Source organism: Odontesthes bonariensis, chromosome 17 (genome assembly GCF_027942865.1).
Source record: "Odontesthes bonariensis isolate fOdoBon6 chromosome 17, fOdoBon6.hap1, whole genome shotgun sequence".
Classification (NCBI taxonomy): Eukaryota; Metazoa; Chordata; class Actinopteri; order Atheriniformes; family Atherinopsidae; genus Odontesthes; species Odontesthes bonariensis.
In genome coordinates, this window is record NC_134522.1 from 20550210 (window position 1) to 20571061 (window position 20852).

At 41.5% G+C, this 20852-nt stretch overlaps 1 protein-coding gene, 1 long non-coding RNA gene and 1 gene segment (V, D, J or C); 1 reads left to right on the forward strand and 2 right to left on the reverse strand.

The window, feature by feature from the left end:
- Window positions 1-178: 178 nt before the first annotated feature.
- Window positions 179-6832, reverse strand: tspan37 (tetraspanin 37). The gene is made up of 7 exons (XM_075488073.1): window positions 6510-6832; window positions 4062-4253; window positions 3904-3978; window positions 3691-3789; window positions 3377-3529; window positions 2642-2725; window positions 179-1807 (listed from the first exon to the last, which is right to left on the reverse strand). Exons 1-7 carry the CDS (start codon window positions 6570-6572, stop codon window positions 1730-1732), a joined length of 744 nt encoding a protein of 247 aa, XP_075344188.1. The 5' UTR covers window positions 6573-6832; the 3' UTR covers window positions 179-1729.
- A 1067-nt stretch (window positions 6833-7899) lies between these two features.
- Window positions 7900-10607, forward strand: LOC142366711 (immunoglobulin lambda constant 1-like). The segment is given in 4 exon segments: window positions 7900-7912; window positions 8002-8071; window positions 9139-9272; window positions 10093-10607. Coding segments are annotated over 4 exon segments (540 nt in total).
- Window positions 10608-16922: 6315 nt separating this feature from the next.
- Window positions 16923-17576, reverse strand: LOC142366613 (uncharacterized). The gene is made up of 3 exons (XR_012766854.1): window positions 17449-17576; window positions 17145-17264; window positions 16923-17042 (listed from the first exon to the last, which is right to left on the reverse strand). It is a non-coding gene; the product is annotated as an uncharacterized LOC142366613 (long non-coding RNA).
- Window positions 17577-20852: the final 3276 nt, after the last annotated feature.

Sequence of the window (20852 nt, forward strand, 5' to 3'; positions counted from 1 at the left end):
TTATGGTGTTTATTTTAAAACACATCATAAATGTTGGAGAATGATTGCGTAAAACACATAAAAAGGCCAGAAATGGTGTTTTACACAATTGCGGAGTTGGAGTGGTGAACATTTTTTTCGTTGTTTTTCTGTTCGAGATTTTTAGGGCTGGTATAAAGCGAAGTACACAAACAAGGGATTTGTTTAAACAAGAGACAAATTTTATTTAATAATTTTTTCAGTGGGATTTGAAAATCCCCAGGACACAATGGGATTGAGAAAAATCAATTAAAATAACAAAATGAAGAAAAACACCCAAGAGCTACATCTCAGACTCTACAGTTAGCATGTTAAGTATTACAGTTCATGTGCAATTGGAAAAAGATGGAACCAGCATGGATCGTTTGGAGGGGTTGCCAAGAGAAAGCCTCTTCTCAGCATCTGCCCAATCCACAAGACATCTGGAACGATGTCCTTTGTACAGATGTGACCAAAAACGGAGATGTTTGGCCGCAATACACACCACAGCATTTGGTGAAGACCAAACAGTATGTCAGCTGAAAACCTCATACCAACAGTAAATTTAGGTGGCTAAAGGCTGATGGTGTGGGCATGCTTTACACCCGCAAGACCCGGGCACTTTGCAGTCAATGAGTCAACAGCCAAAACTTGGCTGAAAATGGGCCATTCAACACGGCACTGATAAAACAAAATAAAAAAATCTACAATAGAATGTCTGAAAAAGTAAAGAATCAAGGTGTTGAAATGGTCCAGACCTCATCCTGATTGAAATGCTGTGGTGGGAGGAAAGCTGTGCATGAAAAAATGCAGCAATATTGTAAAGAAGATTGAGCCAAAATTCCTCCTAATTGACCTGAGAGAACGATAACGTCATACAGGAAAATGCTTCCAGAAATTGCTACTCGAGGCGGTGAGCCATGAGGAGCACCTAAGTTTTCTGAATGCGCTCTTGCATTTTGGCTTGTTTTTGCTGTCCCTCTGAGGTTGGCGTTACCTCATTTTAAGAGCTAGTAAGAACCAAATTATTTTCTCTATGTCCTGATATGTGAAAACCTAGAAATGAGTAATGTTGTTCTCTTTCAACGTTACTACATGTAAGACTACATGCAGACTTTGATTTACAGATTTATAAAGTATTCAGATCAGGAAGTTGCAAGCAAATTAGGTTTACTTTCAGTTTCATTTATTGTCCCTTCAGAAATCAAACCTCTATTTGGCAGTTTTAGGCAAATGTAACAACACATTACGCAAAATGCGTGCATTACACAACAGTAAAATATTATTTCTGCTGGTAATATTGAGTGAGCAAACACACAGTGCAATCTGAAAGCCACAAACACAAATCATGCTGCTTTGTTTAGCAGATACATGCTGAAAGCCCTCCAGACATGTGCGAGAAAACAAAAAAAGTTTTGTGCATTCAACCCAGTCTCAAGAATTAATTTTAACCAAACAGAAGATGTGATAAACTACAAAGCCTTTATGTCCTTTTATTATCCGTGGGTAGTCAAACCATATTCACAAACTTTTTGGCCAAAGATGATCTAGTAACTGATAATGCTATGGCCTGACTTAAATGCTTTTCAATCGCTTTTATGTTGCATGTTTTGTACAGGAGTAAACCTTCATTAATCAACAGTGGTGAGATTAGCACGGTGTAACGTGATACACTATGTAGTGAAATAGTATCTGTAAACAGTACAGTGCTCTTTCATCTGTCCAAGTGTCTTTAGTTTTTGTCCAGTACTCGATAGTTCAGAAACTCTGGTTCTTTCATCAGCTGTGCCACTGTCAGAACCAAAACAACCTACACAAAAAAGGGTAAAGAAAAGCAGGATTGTGGTTAACGGCCTCATAATGAAAGTCTTGATCCTAACATAAACTATTTTTGCATTGTTATAACTAAATACTAATGCACAACATTTAATGAAAACTGAACCAAGAGAGCCCGCTATATAGTCACGCTCATTGGTGAAGACCATAACAGCATGGTTACAAGCACATTGAGTAACGCTACGTTTACAGCTCAACTGGTTCATTTAACTCTTGTTAATTTCTGACACATTCAGCCGTCTGATAAAAGAAACTGAAAATTATGTGAACAAGAGCAGTTGTACTGGAATTTATGGGAATTCAGCTGTATTGATATACACTTACACAGAGTGAACAGGGCCCATTTGAGCCTAGCTGAAGGTATACATGCAGAATGATTCGATCCCCAACAACATATTCTGGTTGTGAGTAGTGATTTCGGTCTAATTTCAGTCAAACGAACATATTTACATGCAATTTAAAAGTGTGGTTTTGATCAAGCTAACACAATAATTTTTAATTTTTTTTCTAGTGACATAAATGTGTTTAGTATCATAAGGATAGTGAATAATAAATTGTAATTTGCTAAATAGTTGAAAACATGTCAACTGGATGCTTAGTTTGCGACAACAATCACATACGTCTATAATATGTCACTGTTGTATTGACTGTTTGGCCAAATTAAAATAAAATATTACAATATTAAGGCACCAATGATCTAATAATGGCATTTGTTTAGTTTTTTTTCTTTGCTTCATCAGTGTTTCTTTTAGCACGGAGCGTAGATTTCATATAAATGCTGTATAAACTGTTGACAAATATGTGGTACCTCAATCACAAAAACCAGCAGGAAGCCCAGGATGATTAAATTTAGGATGAACTGAAAAGCCTTATCCAGCTTCAACTGGCAGCCCTGAAAGAAAGACATTAAGAAAAAAATTAAATATTGCATTGGAGAGGGGTAATAATCAGACGATGCCCTTAAAGTTTATGAGGGCTGGATTTATCAGGATAAACCAACCGATTCCCATGACAGAGCCTTAATTAGCTAAGTTGGTCCACAACATAAAATGCAACAGTTTCACCTCACAGGCTAAAAAATTGTATGATTGCTAATTTCTTTAACCTGATTCGTCAACACACTGACATCCTACATCTATATACGTGTTCATATGGGATGACATTAATTTTCCAAGCGTTACGAGCATTCACTTGGCCACAAGCGCTTATAAGAAGGTTGAGAGAAATGGCAGAAGGAGAGCAAGAGATCGCTGGTTGAAGACTTGTATTGCATAATGTTTCAGCAATTACTGTACATGGATATGTCCACACATTGCAAAACACACGCTTAGACAGTAATGAAATTCTACGAGGTTATGGCTGACCTGCTTTTATATTCATGCCTCGTAATTCCCATCAGGTCACGTGAAAACAACAGCCTCGGGGTATTTTGCCATCTCACAATTTACCGCCGGGGATTGAGAAACTACTGCAATTTGGACAAGTGGACAAATTTATGTAATATGGGATTTCTGGTAAGACTGGACTGGATTCACATTCCTACCTCTGGGTAGAGCTGCCATGGCTTGTCCAAAGTGCCGGTACAGGAGGAGAAAGTAGTGTTGCAACAGCTGTGTGGCACAGAGTCTCCTGCTGTTTGATTAAACCAGGAGGACTCCATCCAGTCTGTGTAGTTATGAACACCACAACACTTGAGCTAACAGAGATTAAAAAACAAAAACAACATAAAATACTTAGTTGCAAGAAGACATACTCTGATAGAGTTGTTTACACATCCTGTACACCAAGTACAAACATGTTTTGAAATTTGGATGCATAAATGATCCAGTTAGCATGCCTGATTAAATGTACACACACCTCCTCTTGTGTGATATCAACTGTTCGAGAGATGAGGTCCTGGCTGCTTCCAGTGTATTTCTGAAACACCTCTTCGAGGGGAGCTATTTCTGAATCCAACTAGATAAAACGTCAACAGACAAAAAGAGCACAGCCATTGTTGTCAACATCAGTCTGTTGTCATCACAGAACAACTATCAAACGAACATGATTTTATTCATGTAGCTTGTATACCTTTACTGAGTGGTAATAAGCCAACGCTGAGGCCGTACTTTCCAGACAAAAGACCACAACTAGCAGGTAAACAAACTGGAAAAAGAAAAGGCTTCAATATGCACAGTCATAAACACTCTTGCATATGCAGACACCCACATTACCACTGACAGCCTCACCAGTCCCTGCAGACAGTGGGAATCCCTGTGGCTCAGCCATGAGCCGAAGCACCCGGTGGCCACCAGGAACGCTGCGCTGCAGAGCGCGAGGAAAGCTGGCAGGGTGATGAAACTCTCAGAGAAAAACAAGATGTTCTGTCTGTACTTCATCAGCAAGTAAGCTCCACTCAGGCCTACTGCCAACCCCACCACCTGGTACATTTAAAGGTAAAAAAAAAATGGATGGTTTATTAACACAGAATGTTGCTATACAGCTTTGTGAGGTATCAGCACCAAGAAGCTCTCAGGGACGACGCATCAGACTTTTTCATCTTTATCATTTGAGGAAAAAAATCTTAAAAGCCTGCATTGTTTGTTTCCCTGAGGTGCTAGCTGTTCCCTCGTGGTGGCAATATAACAAACAATTTTACTTTATACATTAGTTTTCGTAGTTAAAACAGAAAAAAAAGCACTTGCTTTGTAAATTGTCTCCATACATGATATTTCATTACACACGACATCAGAGCTCAGCTGAATTGCTGCTTTTGATAGCATTGGTAAGGCATCTACTCTTTTTCTTTGAAAGAAGCTTGTTAGGAATATTTTCTTGAAACCCATTGAGACATCTAGGCATCTTTGCTCCTTTCTAGATGGATTTGGACAGAACAGGCCCCTGGGCACTGATGTGTAAAAGTCCTCCCAGACTTCCCCCCAGTCCAACTTAAGACAAAGATGCTCAAACTGAAAGAGACACAACAGAGCCCCAAACTATCCGTATAGAATATCTGTCCTGCTCGTGTCTCTAGCTGTGTATCTTGCAGATGTTTTGCATCAGCACACATCTCTGTGGCCGTTTTGAATCTTTCAGTTCCCCTTTCATTGATCTATTTATTTATTTTGTCTGTTTCCATGTTGTGTAACATTTTGCAATGATTTTGATCACTGAGAGCCTGACCTTTAGTAAAGGGCTGATTTAGGCTCGGTTTTTTGCTGAGTATTTTGAAGATGAACTACTTTTGGTTACGGCTTCAGACAGTTGGTCTAATTTTAATTCTGTGGTGAAAAATGACTTTCAGCTTCTGCTCTCACTCAGTGGGGTTACATGGCACTCAAAGGATCAGATTATTGGCTAAATGACAATATGACTGAGTTATTAAGTTCATGTAGACACCTTAATCGGACAAGAAATTGGATCGGATCGGATTACTCGCGATCAGATTAAGACCCCGAGATAACTCGGTTGAAAGTCAAATTAAACGTGCTTGTAGACGGTAAAGCACGTGATGAATTAGACTTTGCGTTCTGCGCTCGAGATTTATTCCGGGTCGTAAACCGGAAGTCGGAAGAAACGATATTACTGTTGTTGTCGCCGCCGCCGTCGGAAAGAAACAAACAATGCGATGGAGAATGCGCCGTTGTGCATCACGTTTGTGCAACAAGCAGCTCATCACAAACAAAATGTAGAGGGACGTAGCCTCATCTTGTTCTTCGTTCGCCATTTTCTCGAATGCCTGAGTTTGTTGTAGTTGGCGGCTCTACTAGCAATAGTTGAAATGGGTACAGCGGCACCTATCATATCGGAGTATATGATTCCATTCATTCACCGCCATATTTTCAAGGATAATTACCCTTGCTCAAATAAGGAGCAACTCAGTCTTATTGTAATTCAGCCAATAATCCGATCATTTCAGTGCCATGTAACCCCACTAAGTGTGTGACCTCTTTTTAGAAAAAAAAACCTGTTTGTTATGTTATTGATTTAAACTTTAACATGTCCTGCCCACATAATCTCTAACCCCCCCCCCATGTTTGGCAATGATTGCACTGAATATGAAATAGACTTTAATGATATGTTAAATAGTGCAACTTCCAGTTATTTCCTCTTTAAAGAGATCAAAGAATGTGTGGTTTCCCTTCACTGTTCATCATTTAATGATTCACAGAGTATCTCATTAAATCAATACGAATAGAGAGATTTTCATCATTCCAGCAACCTGCTGCACACATTAAGTCAAAGCTTCACTGATCTAAACTGAATAGAAATAAAAAACATCGTTAGTAACCAAACTCAGCAGTCGTTCATTTTCAAATTTTGTTTATGTAGCTATCATTATAAACGTCCTTAGCTCAGTGTGTACTTGACAGAATAAAGTAAAGATTATTTGCACAGATAGAAGGATATATACATACACACACTTATGTATATCATACAGTATATACAGATAGATAGATATGTTTGTCCTTCTCTGCTCTTTCTTTTGTTCATATCTCTCACGTGCGGTTCTGTGTCACATGACATGTAACTCAAAGTGGACTGTAGTTCAGTAACAAATTCACGAACAGTAAAACCGGGTGAATACTTCAAAGCACATTCAAATCAATGTTGTCATGGAAAAAGAGTCGCTCCAATGATTCATGTATTGTAGCGATTTTGTATTGACAGAATAGAAAGAATAAAATCTTACCCACCCAAAGAAGATGACAGGTCAGCTCAAGTACGATTTTAAAAGCGCGTGTTCTCTGAACACACATTTTCAGGTTAGATTTAGACACACGCGATAACCGACGCAACCCGTAGATGCGTTATAGTGAAGATGGGACGCGCAGAACTAAACCATGACGCTCCCGGGACGAGAAAACACAATTTGGGAAACGAGGGAGGGTTGGAGGGACTTTGGTCCGAAAGGCGTAGACAGAGTGTAATTTCCCTTCCAAAACAGCCAACAATTTACTTCCCCAAAGAATGCGGAAATATCTCTCATTTATAGTCATATGAACGCAACACACACTGGCTGCTGTAAGTCAAGTCAGCTGTTTCATCTGCATGACAGAGGAGGTGTGAAACTTGCCAATCTTCAGTGTATTATACGAAAACAGGGTAATTATAGGGAAATTAAGATTGAGGAGGTAGTTGTTCCCAATTTCCCATTTCAATTATAATATAGTCATGTCAGGAATTAAGTATATTCTGAGAATAATGTTGAAATACTATTCGAAGAAGTCTGGAGTGCATCTGTCCATTAGCAGCTTTTTCAGCGTGCAGGCAGGTGGTCTCACGTCTGCCAAGTCTGTGTGGTTTTAAAAAGATGCAGTTTTGGGCACACAATATAAGGACAAATGCTTATTGCCACTGTGTTCATGTACGAAAATAGAAAAGGAATTTCCTTGTAACTGAAACCTATATTCGGACGTACATTATTAACAAGGCATTTTGAAGACATGTGGGAGGTCTTGCGAGTTGTATTTGACCTCAGTGATTCCACTTTACGAGACATTTCGGCTTTCATTTTTAAACTGCCAACCTGATTCTCCTTGTTTTGTGTTAATCTTGAAATGGTGTTTAGACTTGATTATTTCCGAGATGATTTTATTATGGGAAGTTGAGAATGAAAAGAGAAATAAAGAACCTCCTCTTATGAGTCTTTCCTTCATGTGGCCCTAATACATAGTGTGACTCCCTGTGGTGTATTAGATCTTTTATATGTCTGAAACACAGGCAAATGTTCACCTTAGTGTGCATGAGGGATAGAATTGGATCCCCGATGCCAGATTTCAGTCATTTGATCAACACTGCCCTCTTGTGAATTTAAATGAAACAACTAAAACCTACTTTGGTGCACCACTGTTATCTGTCCTTTATTCTAGATATCTACCTCAGATTTTTTTCAATAAGCACACTTTGCTATTACCATTAACATTTAATGCCATGACATTTCTAAATGAATTTGCTGAAAAAATGTGGAGAGGGATTGTGCTCACAAAACTTTCCCAAAGAAGCTCATTGTAGTGTGACACCATTCTTTGGTACTCTTCGACATAATGAATTACTATAATTCCCATTCAAATGCAAGCCTCTAAGATGGTTACTTCAAGTAAGATATCAAGTATGTGGTTAAGTGCTACCAGAATTTGGTGTATTATTAAACAAATTTTTGCTTGCTGAGTGTCTCTCACTGAGCAGAACACCAAAATGAGATTCATGGTCTGTGTCAGAGTCTCTTCTTCTCCAGCAGCTGCAGTCAGTTCCTGCTGTAAAAGCTCAGGAACTGAGGGGCTGGAACACCACAATTGGATGGTTTGTGTATACCACTGTAAATCAGCAGTTTAGGAGGTTGTCCAGATTTCTGCTGATAACAGTATACTCTACTACCTCCATCTGCCCAAGTGTAAACCTTTGGTTTGGTGTTACAGGTAAGTGTGACTGTGGCTCCAAGTGTTGATGTGATTAATGGAGGCTGAGTGACAGTTATTTCACCAGTAGTCCCTGTAAAGAAAAAAAATACATGTATGTGTATGGCATGTATGTGTATGTCAAATTATACATGAAGGGAATGCTACAAAAGAGGTGTAATGAAATGATCTTCAAATAAAAAATTTATCAGCAGAAAGAAATGAGAGAAAAGGCAGCACATCATGATGGAAATGTTGCTGAGTGAATGAACCTGTAAAACAGCAGCAGGCCAGCGTCCAGATGAGGATGGTGATGAGAGTCATGGTGGTTGTGGTTTCTGCTGTGCTGACTGACAGATCTGAGTCCTGCAGTGTTGAACTCACAGGACTATAAACCTTCTCAGTTCACTGGAGGATCAGCTGATGATGCAAAGCCTCCTCTCTATGGAAATCATTTCTCTGCTCTCAACACACTGAAGACAACTGAATTGAGAAGAAACACTGTTTGGATTAAAACTATCTCTCCTTTATATGGGCTGGATGAGGATATATCAGAATTAAAAACAAATATTTTCAGCATTTGGATTAAGATCATGTCTGTTTCGCTGGTATTTATGAAATCTTCATTTCTTCTCTTTAGATTCAATCTTATTATTGAAATATAAAACTGCCAAAAGTAATTCTTATAGATATAGGAATAAATAATGTGAGAAGAAAAAAACATTTTGCAGCTTTTCTCAATAATCTTTGTAGAATATTAGTTCAAATGTAGTTCAAATATAAATGTATCACAAGAGAAAATGTGACTTTTCTTTCTCACTGCTAACATGTTACAATAACATGATAAAAATGATCTTAAATCATGAAGCAATTTTAAGCATCCTGAGTAGAAAAACATTCTCTACTGAATAAAATATAAAGTGTGAAGTTTTAATGTGGAAAAAGGTGATTTTTCAGAGGATAGATGTTTGTTCAGAGAGCAGGAGGTTTTTGTACAGCCGCTTAATGAGTTTGTATCACTGTGGTACACTTTTGGTGGAGGAACCAAACTCATCGTTGACTGTAAGTACCAGAAATGTTTTCTTTGTTCAAGATGTAGTTTTTACAAAATTATTTTAAATATTGCCTGAAATGTTGTCGAGTTTGTTGCTTTTAAATTATATTTTTGTGAGTTATTAAACAAAGCTGATCTCACCATCTGAGAAGAGGCTTTGCAGAGATCAACATCCTTTCAGGGATGTAGAAGCTTTCATTTATAGACTGAAGAAAATATTTAATTTTGTATCTAGTTTAGATGTTTTTGAGTAAATGATTGAAATTGTAAACTTTTCTGTTCTTATTCTTACATTTTCATTTAACCAGTTTTTTTAGTATCTATGAATTTTAAATAATTCTAATAATTCATTCATTAATAATCAATATTTTTTTACTTATAGTATATGTCCATAACAATGTTTTATTTCTACACGGCAAACTATGACATCATAACATGAGAATAGGTAATGCATCTTGTGTAAATATCTCTAATTACCATGGTTTAGTTATATTTTCCTTTTCCCATTCTGACCATCATTTATCTTCATGTTTGAAACTAATTTCTGTTAAACATAAATAGATGTTATCATTGAGTGCAGATCAGCTTTGTGTTCACGGTTCATTCATTTCAGTTTAAAGGAAGTGAAAGAGACAGATGACAAAGTCTGAACTGTGTTCACATGAGTGTTTCAGCTCTGTCAGTTTAAACTTAAGAAAATCATCACAGGGACGAGTTATTGACTGTCACACATTATGAGGCACTGATGAAGATGTCATCAGTAATCATTGTTTATGAACATTAAGTAGCTTTAATCTTCTTCTGTCTTTTCTGCCTTCTCTCCTCAAGTGGGCATAAAGCCGCCCACCCTGACCGTCCTCCCCACCTCCAAACAGGAGGGGCAGCAGAGCGGCGTCACACTGGTGTGTCTGTCCAATGGGGGCTTCCCCTCAACCTGGACGCTGGGCTGGAAGGTGGGGGGCAGCAGCATGTCCTCAGGGGTGTCAAACAGCCTGGAAGTCCCGGGAGGGGACGGCCTCTACAGCCGGAGCAGCACCCTGAGCCTCTCTGCAGACCAGTGGAGGAAGGCGGGCTCAGTGAGCTGTGAGGCCAGTCTGAGTGGACAGAGCCCCGTCACTCAAACCCTGAACCCTGAGCGCTGCTCAGAGTAGAGCTTCAGCAGCACTTCCTGTCTGGAAATGATGCTGCTGCTTTGATGGAGATCTGGATGAAGCTACAGATCTCCTCTGATCTCGTACCTCTGCAGAATAATGCTTCTTTTCATGTTTTTTGGAGCTTTATGTAACTGATCTCATGTTCTGCTTTATATCATAATAAAATACATCAAAATCGACTCATCAAAGTGTGGCTTATATTGAATAAGTGCTTTTTAAATTAATTTAGCAATTTCTGATTCATGCACAGTGAAACAAACTTAAAACTCTCATCACACTTTCTTCCAGCATACAGTGATGCACAGATTAATCATGTGTCAGTTTACCATAAAGACATAAACATGTTTACATTCTGAATACATCATGTCCATTATCTTTATCAATAGATTTATGCTTTGTAAATCATATTATTGCCTTCATTAATACCCCTCCAACAGCAAACATTTTATGCTAATGAATGTATAAATAAAAGAAAACATGGAAATATTGTTCAGGATCGTTTTCTTATACTTTGTTAAACTCATTCTAACAACAACCCTGTTACTGAGCAAACTTCTCAGCCTGACTCAGAAAAGCCATCATGACAAACAGAGTCATCAGAAACATAATCGTGGTTCAGTTTTCTGTGCGCGGGAATGAAAACAGCTTAGAATCTCTGCAACAGAAGGACTTCAACTCTTTGGTGCAGCGATGCATAAAAATCATGCAAAATACTTCTGAGAAGTTAAGCACACACCTGTTTTATGGGAACAAACAGAAAACAGAAGTGAGATAGAAAGAAAGATCTTCAGGTCTCGGGACTCATTCTGGTGTTGACTCAAGTTTCTTGAGGAATAAAGTGTTTTTTATGCTTGTAAACATTTGACTAAAGCTCAAAAGTTATCTGGTTTCTAATAAACTATATAACCACCCAAACTATTCTGATATTTACCTGATTTAAGATTTCTTTGTGCTTTGTATCACTCCCTCCAGGAAATAAGCAACACCGGTCCTTTATACTGATGGATTTATTTCTCTCCTTCTCTCCCTCTCGTCAACTTCACCTCCTGATTATCAATCCACCGTCGAACTGTATTATACAATAATACAAATAAACACGTAATCATTAAATACAAAATTGACACGTTAAAAAACCAAACAGAACGACGAGAAACAAAACACACATACCTCGCTGGCTGCACATAAACCAGGGGGAATGAGTCTTCTTATCAAAACCAAAAAATATCTTCCAAAAATCAAAAATGGAAAATACTTGGCTAATACCCTATAACTAATCAAAACTAAGAATCATTCAATAATCAAAAACATTTCAGATTAGTGTGTATATCCAATAGATACACGTAACTTGGGAATGTTTGATGTTTGCTAAAATGGTAAATTACCTGCCAGGTGACACTTAAATCTCTGACCAGACAAACAAATGAAACGATGTTCACCAGGATGATGTTCTGTGAGGAGGTCATTTTTATCATTTTTACTCAACATTTTGTCATTTTGTGACAAATGCTGTGTTCACTTTCACGTGAAAGATCAAAGATGAATTTGCAGTTTAATATATGTGGTTCCAAAAATACATTTATTGTATATAAACACATGTATAGAGTAAATACCTTTTTTTTGTACTATGTTGTTTTACTATATCAACCTTTTTTCATGGAAACATACAGCTACTCAGCAAGATAATATCAAATGTTTTGGATGAATTAAAAAGTGTAAAAAGAAATGCTGATATGACGGTGAGCAGACGTCTCAGACATGGATGCTGCACAAGGGCCCCTGAGCAGCAGTGACTCCCCCCCAGACAGCACGTGCTGCTGTTGATCCGTGACAGTTCAACTAACTTGCAGTCAGCGCAGGACAGGTGGTGGTCACTGTGAGTTAGATTAGGAAGAAAATGCAGCAGGTGTTTTAAAAAAAAAAAAGAAAAAGAAAAAAAACAAGCTGCTCGCATGATTTGATTTGTGATATGAAATGATGACAGCCTCGGTGTGTGCAGCAGTCGCTACGATCCAAAGCCACAATCCCATTTCTGAAGTTATTGTAGATTTTAGATAGCCTAGCAAGCCAGACCCGTACAGCAAAAAGCTCCCGGAGCAAATTCCATTTGCGGCCGCTAGGGGCGTCTAGATTTCTAGGCTAGATTTTAGTACCCAGGCTCCGCCCTCGCAGTGACGCAACACCTTCGGCTCTGCTACACTTAAGGCTGAGTAATACTTCTTTTAACTGCCCTTGCGCTTGCATCTTGCGCGTATGCTAATGGCTCGAGACGTTTATACTTCATTTTGCTTTGTCGGCGGTTGCGTGTGCTGCGTGGCGATTCACCGCCAGGACAGTAGGTGGAGTAGCGGGTTTTTCCAATGACAAGCCTACTACGATTAAAGGAAATTCACCGCCAGGAGCTCTTTGGCAAGTCTCTCTTCCATAGATTCATGCTTCTTCTTCTTCTTGTAAATAGCCGGTATTTTGTCAGATTTTCAACACCTTGGGGGTCTAAACGACTACTTTCTCGCCTGAAAATGTTTCAAATGTTGCTAAAGTTATATATTTACAGAGTTTAGCCTATAGCTTAAGGGAAATCAGCTTTTCAGGCCGGCTTATTTCGGCTCGGGCAGGAGTGAAGTGCACTGTGTGTAAACGCTCTGCATACTGTCAGATCGATCAAGTAGTAGGCGGTTTCGACCACAGCCAGTGGCTTGCGCTTGCGTCCTGCGTGAAGTTTAGAAAATTGAGGTGACACACGCAAGCACGCAAGGGGGGGCTTGCAACCGCGCAAGCGCTTGCGTTGCGTCTTGCGTCTTGCGTTGCGTCTTGCGTTACCGACTATAAACCAGGCTTTACTCAGGCAAACTGCTCATTCAGGTGGATTCGAGTTCCCGAAAAAATGGGAACTCCACCCACTTTGTCGGGAAGCAATCAACTTTGAGCAGCGCCAACGGCCCAGGGTAGAGGCGTGTTCAAGGTAGTGACGTGGTTGAACTGCCACTCAACCCATGGATTGTACACGGAAGCGCTTCATTCAATATCAACATGGAGCAGCGTCAAGCTTTTGACACTGCTGTAGATGCTGTAATGAAAGTGTTCGACGGGAGATTCTCGTTAAAAATCGAGCAAAGAACAGCCCTTGAATCATTTCTTGACAGGAAAGATGTTTTCGCCTTGCTCCCTACTGGCTTTGGTAAGAGTTTAATCTACCAGTTAGCCCCGCTGGTAGCTAAATCATACGTCAGAGGAAATTCAATTCAATTCAATTCATTTTTATTTATATAGCGCCAAATACAACAAACGTCATCTCAAGGCACTTAGATAGTAAGTCCAATTCAAGCCAATTGGAATTCAATTAATTAATAATAATCATAATTCATAAAATAATCCAATTCGTTCATATAGAGCCAATTCAAAAACAATTTCCTAGCTAAGAAAACCAACAGATTACACTGAAAACTTTATGTTTTTCGGTCCAATCTCCCGGCCTGAGCGTGCCTGAGGCGACTGTGGAGAGAAACGACTCCCTTTTAACAGGAAGAAACCTCTGGCAGAACCAGACTCAGGAAGGGTGGCCATCCGCCTCGACCAGCTGGGGTTTGAGAAGACAGAAAGGGGGGGAGGGGGGGAGGGGGAGGGGGAGGGGGGAGGGGGAGGAGGGGGGGGCCGCGGCGGCGGCGGCACTGTAACACCATTCAAAGGATATCTGTTGGAACAGGGAAACACGAGTTAATGACCACAATAATATCACATATACATAAAGAGAGTAAAGTGAGGAAAGGTGTGACAGATGAGTCCCCCCAGCAGGCTGGGCCTATAGCAGCTTAACTATGGGATGTTTCAGGATTACCTGAGCCATCCCTATTCAAGGTAAACACAAGAAACTTGTGCTAACGAAAAAATAAATAAATAAAGGACCAGACTCAGTAAGTAATTCCCTATACTCCCTATATAGATCTGCTCCTCACACCACAACAACCATCTTTTTACAGCCACAAACTACCTCAGCCTCTCACCAACTGCACACCAGTCACAGCGGGGTGGGGATGCAAACCCTGGTTCGAGTAGGGGGAGAAATAAAAGAGGTAAGATAAGCGGGAATGGGATTCAAACCCTGGTTCGGGTAGGGGGTAATGAAAGTATAGAGGGTGCCAGAGGTGGAGGCAGAACAAGACACACTAGCAGACACACTATCAGATTCAACAGACCTAACTATAAGCTTTATAAAAAAGGAAAGTTTTAAGCCTGGTCTTAAAAGTGGAAAGGGTGTCTGCATCCCGGACATTTACTGGCAGCTTATTCCACAAGAGAGGGGCCTGATAACTGAAGGCTCAGGAAAGAGTGGTGTGATTGGCTTAAGCTTAGGCACAGCCTTTTCTGGCTACAACCAGTAGCAACCCGAGGGAGGCGGGTTGACCAGGCCATTTCGAATCGTATTCGTTATGGTCTTGGTCAGACCAGAATCTCGAAGAGATTTGAAAGTCTATGTTAATCAGGCTAAGATTTTAGATAGAGTGGGATTGACTTCGTGCATCAGGATCAGTGTCTGAAATTAAGACTATTAAGGTCTATCAAGTCAGTCCAGTCACTCTCTGTTTAACACACACAAACACACATTGCTTGACCAAACCAATTGGAGGATGGAAGCTTGGTGCTCGAATGAAAATTGTGCATTGAACGAAAGAGGTGTGTTGATAGTTTTTTGTTGTATCAATATTTTGCAGCAATGAGACTGACTCCTCCAAAATATGACTCCCTCAGGTGCTTGTTCATGAAGGCTGAGCGACCTGTAATCATGTAAAAATAATATGTGACCACTTTTGGTGGCGAGAGCAACTGCTTATGAATTTTAAAAAATGATATTAATGATGGCATAGTGGAATTGTAAAAATAACGTATTTAGCTGTAACCATAATTGTTTTCTAACCCTAACCAAGTGACGTTGTTGCCTACACCCAATCAGGAAGTGACAACATTTTTTTTTGTAACAAGATTTATATGCAACTGTGGCAACCAGCTAAATTGCACCCGTGAAAGTGACTTGCTGGAAGTGGAAGCTGTGTTGCTGTTCTCATTGACTGTGAAGACCATTGGAAATCAGAAGTGATCTAATCTTTCTTTTCTTTTTATCAGTCCAAAGCAAACACTCTCCAGCCCTCTGGGTTGTGGTGGAGCTGTGAGATGTGAAAATAAAGCAGGTGAAATGTTGGGGGGGGGGTTGTCTGGATTAAGTTAGCCAAAGACCACCACCATTGTCCTGTGTTAATCATCAGCCTCCTCAATATGAATGCTCTCAGTTTCCTTTGTTCATCGCCAGACCCTCATTGTTGTTGTTCCTTCTTGTGAGTTTGTTGTCAGTTTTGTGTTAAACTCTGCTCGATGTCTAGTTTTGTCTGAAGTTTTCATTTTTGGTGATTTCCTGTTTTGTATTAAAAGTACGCATTTGTCACACTGTCCCGTGATTTAGTTTAACAAATAGATCTTTCGAGAGTATAAATCACGTTATAATGTACTGTAAGAGTACCTCAGGTGTGAGAGCAGTAAACTTTAAGGTAATTACTAGCTATGTTTAGGTTTTATTTTGTACTGCAGCTAAACATACTGTGAGCTACACCACAACTGAGTTCACAGGCTAACTGCTTATACCTCATTATATAGTCTTATACTTTATACACAGACCACTTTGGTATTGCCCTTGAGTATAATCCAGGGTTTTATACCTGAGGCTATGCCATAAATCCGCTATGAGTGGACTACACATACAAATTCATAGACTGACTTGACTGAATTATTAGGAAGTTTATTTCTAAGAGTTTGTTGAAGCAGTGCTGCACACTTAAAAGACGGTACATTGGGTTTAGTTGATGTCAGTTTAGTCAGTCCTAAATGTTGAACATACATGCTGGTGATGGCTGACAATATGAACATAGCAGCTAATATGAATAAACTCTGATCTAGAAAGAAGAGTTATCAATAAAGAAATGATTAACAAGGTGCAGGTAAGGTGGACAGCTGGCCCAGGAAGCCCCTTTCAGGACGTTAAGACTCCATGTTCAAAACATGGTGATTAAAACAGTGAAAGATTTCACATGGATGCTTTGCACAGAGACTCTCAGATAGAAGTCCATTCATCTTAGCTGCGGATTCAGAATATTTTTTCTCCTTTTACATTATGTGCTAAAACATTTAGAGACCATTAGAGAGCATTTAGCAAACACATAATCAGATAAAAAAAAAGAGGTGACGGTGAATCTCCTCTCTGCCATTCTCACAAAGCATCCCGCTGTTCATGGACAAAGCAGGAAAAATGATTTCACTGAGAGAATGTATCTGGTATCACAATGATTATGTCATTTAGCTGTATTCATACTACATAATGATTCAAAAGGTAGATAATAGAACATTAAGGAAAATATCACACGCTTGAATGGAAAATCAAAATGTCACTTATTAAGGCTTCTCTTTAAGGTGAACCTTGTGGAATGAGCACAACAGCTTTAACAGCATTTACAAGTCCCAGCAATTTTTATTCAGAAAGCAGTGAGCAGAGAGTTCTTTATGTTCTGAAGTCCAGCATGAAGGAGCACTCCCAGTCGGGGAAGGAGATGGTGGTGTCGACTTGTTCAGCTTCTGCTGCTCGATCTGGATGTTTGTGAGGAAAACCACAGAGAAAATAATGAGCGGTGCCATTTCAGAGGTTTCTTGTTGTGTGTTTTTTGTTTTTTTTTGGGATGCGTCTCTTACCTCTGCACCTATGTGATAGGCTCTGAGCTCGTTGGGGTAGTTCCGATAGACTTTGAGGGTGGAGATTGAAGGTGGCATTTTTCTGAAGGGTGATGTCAGAGACTTCAGGTGGAGCTGCATCTGTTTGCAATCAGCAAGAGGATACAAATATTGGCTGTCAAAAGCTAAAAATAAAACACCACTTCATCTTTGTTGCAAGTAGAGTTGGAATTTCACAATAGTGAAGGGACAGTAAGGGAGAAGGATGGAGGATGTTAGAAGCCAGAGATAAAGAGGAAATATGATGGGTGGAGGTCCTACCTACGTTTCAGGTGGAGGTTAGTGCTGGAGAATAATGTCTTCTGGAGAGTACTGTTGAGGTTTTCGGTTTTTTTAAGGCAAATAGTAGTTTCAGGTGGAGCTGGAAGGTGGTGTTTGTTTTGCAGGTGGAGATGGAAGGTGGAGTTGTTGTGCAGATGGATGGCAGACTGCTTGTGTAGAAGAAAGGTGGAGGTTTTTATGCAGGCGGATGGTAGACTCTGCATTTGGAGCTGGAAGGTGGAGTTTTTTTGCAGGCAGATGGTTGACTCTGCATGGGATGGAAGGTGGAGGTTTTTAGCAGGTGGATGGTAGACTGCATGTGGAGAAGGAAGGTGGAGGTTATTCTGCAGGCGGATGGTTGACTCTGTGTGTGGAGACTGAAGGTGGAGGTTATTCTGCAGGCGGATGGTTGACTCTGCTTGTGGAGCTGGAAGGTGGAGTTTTTTAGCAGGCGGATGGTTGACTCTGCATGTGGAGATGGAAGGTGGAGGTTATTCTGCAGGCGGATGGTTGACTCTGCAGGTGGAGCTGTAAGGTGGAGGTTTTTCGGCAGGCGGATGGTTGACTCTGCATGTGGAGAAGGAAGGTGAAGGTTATTCTGCAGGTGGATGGTTGACTCTGCAGGTGGAGCTGTAAGGTGGAGGTTTTTCGGCAGGTGGATGGTTGACTCTGCAGGTGGAGATGGAAGGTGGAGGTTATTCTGCAGGCGGATGGTTGACTCTGCGTTTGGAGCTGGAAGGTGGAGTTTTTTAGCAGGCGGATGGTTGACTCTGCAGGTGGAGATGGAAGGTGGAGGTTATTCTGCAGGCGGATGGTTGACTCTGCGTGTGGAGCTGGAAGGTGGAGTTTTTTAGCAGGCGGATGGTTGACTCTGCAGGTGGAGATGGAAGGTGGAGTTTTTTAGCAGGCGGATGGTTGACTCTGCAGGTGGAGAAGGAAGGTGGAGGTTATTCTGCAGGCGGATGGTTGACCCTGCGTGTGGAGCTGGAAGGTGGTGTTTTTTAGCAGGCGGATGGTTGACTGCGTTTGGAGCTGTAAGGTGGAGTTTTTTAGCAGGCGGATGGTTGACTCTGCATGAGGTTGAAGGTGGAGGTTTTTCGGCAGGTGGATGGTTGACTGCTGGTGGAGATATCAGGTAGATTTTTTTGCAGATGGGTGGTAGACTGCTGGTGGAGAAGAAAGGTGGATGTTATTCTGCAGGCGGATGGTAGACTCTGCGTGTGGAGCTGGAAGGTGGAGTTTTTTAGCAGGCGGATGGTAGACTCTGCGTTTGGAGCTGTAAGGTGGAGTTCTTTAGCAGGCGGATGGTTGACTCTGCATGTGGAGATGGAAGGTGGAGGTTATTCTGCAGGCGGAGGTTATTCTGCAGGCGGAGGTTATTCTGAAGGCGGATGGTTGACTCTGTAGGTGGAGAAGAAAGGTGGAGTTTTTTCTGCAGGCGGATGGTAGACTCTGCATTTGGAGCTGGAAGGTGGAGTTTTTTAGCAGGCGGATGGTTGACTCTGCGTGTGGAGCTGTAAGGTGGAGTTTTTTAGCAGGCGGATGGTTGACTCTGCATGTGGAGATGGAAGGTGGAGGTTATTCTGCAGGCGGATGGTTGACTCTGCAGGTGGAGAAGAAAGGTGGAGTTTTTTCTGCAGGCGGATGGTAGACTCTGCATTTGGTGCTGGAAGGTGGAGTTTTTTAGCAGGCGGATGGTTGACTCTGCAGGTGGAGATGGAAGGTGGAGGTTATTCTGCAGGCGGATGGTTGACTCTGCAGGTGGAGATGGAAGGTGGAGGTTATTCTGCAGGCGGATGGTTGACTCTGCATTTGGAACTGGAAGGTGGAGGTTATTCTGCAGGCGGATGGTTGACTCTGCGTGTGGAGCTGGAAGGTGGTGTTTTTAGCAGGCGGATGGTTGACTCTGCAGGTGGAGATGGAAGGTGGAGTTTTTTAGCAGGCGGATGGTTGACTCTGCAGGTGGAGAAGGAAGGTGGAGGTTATTCTGCAGGCGGATGGTTGACTCTGCATGTGGAGCTGGAAGGTGGTGTTTTTTAGCAGGCGGATGGTTGACTCTGCGTTTGGAGCTGTAAGGTGGAGTTTTTTAGCAGGCGGATGGTTGACTCTGCATGAGGTTGAAGGTGGAGGTTTTTCGGCAGGTGGATGGTTGACTACTGGTGGAGATATCAGGTAGATTTTTTTGCAGATGGGTGGTAGACTGCTGGTGGAGAAGAAAGGTGGATGTTTTTCTGCAGGCGGATGGTAGACTCTGCATTTGGAGCTGGAAGGTGGAGGTTATTCTGCAGGCGGATGGTAGACTCTGCGTGTGGAGCTGGAAGGTGGAGGTTATTATGCAGGCGGATGGTTGACTCTGCATGTGGAGCTGGAAGGTGGAGTTTTTTAGCAGGCGGATGGTTGACTCTGCAGGTGGAGATGGAAGGTGGGGGTTATTCTGCAGGCGGATGGTTGACTGCGTTTGGAGCTGTAAGGTGGAGTTCTTTAGCAGGCGGATGGTTGACTCTGCATGAGGTTGAAGGTGGAGGTTTTTCGGCAGGTGGATGGTTGACTGCTGGTGGAGATATCAGGTAGATTTTTTTGCAGATGGGGGGTAGACTGCCGGTGGAGAAGAAAGGTGGATGTTTTTCTGCAGGTGGATGGTTGACTCTGCGTGTGGAGCTGGAAGGTGGAGTTTTTTAGCAGGCGGATGGTTGACTCTGCGTTTGGAGCTGTAAGGTGGAGGTTTTTCGGCAGGTGGATGGTTGACTCTGCGTTTTGAGCTGTAAGGTGGAGGTTATTCTGCAGGCAGATGGTTGACTCTGCGTGTGGAGCTGGAAGGTGGAGGTTTTTCGGCAGGTGGATGGTTGACTGCTGGTGGAGATATCAGGTAGACTTTTTTGCAGATGGGTGGTAGACTGCTGGTGGAGAAGAAAGGTGGATGTTATTCTGCAGGCGGATGGTAGACTCTGTGTGTGGAGCTGGAAGGTGGAGTTTATTCTGCAGGCGGAGGTTATTCTGCAGGCGGATGGTTGACTCTGCAGGTGGAGAAGAAAGGTGGAGTTTTTTCTGCAGACGGATGGTAGACTGCATTTGGAGCTGGAAGGTGGAGTTTTTTAGCAGGCGGATGGTTGACTCTGCGTTTGGAGCTGTAAGGTGGAGGTTTTTCGGCAGGTGGATGGTTGACTCTGCGTTTTGAGCTGTAAGGTGGAGTTCTTTAGCAGGCGGATGGTTGACTCTGCATGTGGAGATGGAAGGTGGAGGTTATTCTGCAGGCGGAGGTTATTCTGCAGGCGGATGGTTGACTCTGCAGGTGGAGAAGAAAGGTGGAGTTTTTTCTGCAGGCGGATGGTAGACTGCATTTGGAGCTGGAAGGTGGAGTTTTTTAGCAGGCGGATGGTTGACTCTGCATGTGGAGATGGAAGGTGGAGG